The following is a 2,311-nucleotide window of genomic DNA, read 5'->3' on the forward strand; positions in this document are numbered from 1 at the left end:
AATTAACAAACCAAACACTTTACAAAGTTTCCTCTCCCTTTTGTTGTGTTAACTCTTGGACAAATAGGCTGAATGAAGTGGATGAGAGTTAGTTCTGCACTTGTTCCTATGTGTAATCCCAGGCTGGGTTACACGTGGGTGACTAGGACCAGCCCTCTCTGGGGACCCTTTTGTTTAGCTATTGAACATAAGCACCTTCTGAGCTACTGTGGTCTTCACAAGAAGCCTCCACTGCAGCTGAAGGAGAGTTAAAGCTGTCTGACTGCCTCCAGGGATCTGACATGTCTAGGTCATTCTATGTCGATTCATTAATAATTAAAGACTCACCAAGACCTGCTCCATCTTTACCAGATCTCCACCACCATCATCATGGGCAAGACTTTCTCCTGCCCATCAGCATGCCATCTCCAACAGTCATGTCTGTTGCTGCACCCATATGTCCATCAAGGAAAAGTGGCAGCTTTTGTGTCTGCCCCATCTGTGTCACCTCTCACCTGCACTCCTCCAGGACTAGCATCCCTTTACTGAAGAGTCAATTCCAAAGTGGAGATGCTCAATATTGCCAGAGGATGAGCCAACAGCCTGCACCTGCAGTGGTCCATACTGGGCATTCACCTGTCTGCAATCCCACATACAATGTCACAGATCCTAGAAGATTCCACTGCCTGTCAATGGGTAAGAGATCTATCTACACACATAAGCAGCATAGTATGTTCATGGTGTTTCCAGCAACATTGTATGGCTGTATCTTAGCTCCTCCATAACCTTATGTGTAAGAAAGGGCATTAGCATCAATGTGACATGTTCTTGACTGCATAAAATATGTCTATCCATGCAGAAGACAGATTTTAAAGCAAGTGCACAGTTTCTTACATAGTACTGTTATAATAATGAGGCACTGACGGGGAATAATCCCTGGCCCTATATGGGTCATTTAGAACAGAATGTCAGTTTAATACTAATTTAAAGAACATTTTCTACACAAGAAAAAAAAAAAACATTTATGTTGCCTTGTGACCTATTTAATGCTATTTTGACTTCATTGTTTAGCTATTTACTCAGTATGTTCATTTAACCCTTTCATATTTCATCCACAGCCAACACAGAAAGTGGTCAAATTCAGAATGGTAAGAGAATGAGAACAGCATTTACCAGCACCCAACTCCTGGAGTTAGAGAGGGAGTTCTCTTCCAATATGTACCTCTCCAGATTGAGAAGAATTGAGATAGCTACCTACCTGAACCTGTCTGAGAAACAAGTGAAGATCTGGTTCCAAAACAGAAGGGTGAAGCATAAGAAAGAGAATAAGGGGTCTCAAAGGAACAACCATGGGGGCTGTAAATGTACAAGTGGTCAAGGGCATTATCCTGGCTCAGAAGATGAAGGCTCCTTATCTCCAGCTTCTACCACCGAGGACAAAGAGATTTCACCCTTATAGTAGTCAATTTCTACCTAACAGACTGTATGGCCACTGCACTTGTGACCCACGTGCCCAAATAATCAACTGCATCCTGTGCAGTTATCCAGACACTTCTGCTATACATTCAAATAAGCTCCATTTCACAGCATGCTGGGCATCCAAACCAGCCTGGACTGATGATGACCTGTTTTATTCCGTGGAAGTATAGCATAGCCATGTGCATTGCTTGGCACTTGCCCAGAGTTGGACATTTTCCTTCTCACTGTACAGAATGTTTTGGCTGCCTGAACTTAGCTCAACATGTAGATATAATGGAGGGGGATGTAAATAATTCACTTTCTCAATTTGTGTAAACTCACCTGCATGTGAATAGTTTTATACAAAACTACAATTATATTTATATTTATTTAAATAAAAAAAGGTCCTGCTACTTGTGTTTCATTTCACTATCCTTTGTGATAAAAGATGTGCTTGAATGGGCCCAGACAAATGGTGATTTACTTAATGTGATTGCTTATTATACAGGATAATGCCATAATATGGGGATTACAAAAGAAACCCCAGCATGTAGTGCTAGATAGAAACAGGAGCATGTGATGACAGATAGAAACCTGTAGATAGGAAGAAGCGTGAAGACAGTTTTAATTGACAGATCAAGTCTACAAGGTACAAGGGGATTTGTTTTGAAGATTTACTAATAATGAAATACATAGTAATAAACATAATAATAATTATATAAATATATATATCATATATGCATATATTTACATATTTGCAACTAATGCTGTGAATCAACAGAAGCAATCATTTTATTTTGATAATAAATAATATAATATTGATATAATGCTAAAAAATTAAAATCTCTCACATTTACTTGCAATTACAAGCTCA

The 2,311-nt window shown here is 39.4% G+C and overlaps 1 protein-coding gene across 1 annotated transcript; it reads left to right on the plus strand.

The window, feature by feature from the left end:
* Nucleotides 1–236: 236 nt before the first annotated feature.
* On the plus strand, nucleotides 237–1,848 carry GSX2 (GS homeobox 2). The gene is made up of 2 exons (XM_073583670.1): nucleotides 237–675; nucleotides 1,098–1,848. Exons 1-2 carry the CDS (start codon nucleotides 282–284, stop codon nucleotides 1,436–1,438), a joined length of 735 nt encoding a protein of 244 aa, XP_073439771.1. The 5' UTR covers nucleotides 237–281; the 3' UTR covers nucleotides 1,439–1,848.
* Nucleotides 1,849–2,311: the final 463 nt, after the last annotated feature.

The sequence above is a fragment of the Dendrobates tinctorius genome, unplaced genomic scaffold (genome assembly GCF_039654945.1).
Source record: "Dendrobates tinctorius isolate UK_male_01 unplaced genomic scaffold, ASM3965494v1 ptg000079l, whole genome shotgun sequence".
NCBI classification, from domain to species: domain Eukaryota; kingdom Metazoa; phylum Chordata; class Amphibia; order Anura; family Dendrobatidae; genus Dendrobates; species Dendrobates tinctorius.

Coding starts and splice junctions, on each gene's coding strand:
- GSX2 (XM_073583670.1), top strand. CDS start 282: ATGTCTAGGTCATTCTATGTCGATTCATTAATAATTAAAGACTCACCA. Junction 676..1,097: donor ATTCCACTGCCTGTCAATGG/GTAAGAGATCTA, acceptor TTTCATCCACAG/CCAACACAGAAAGTGGTCAA.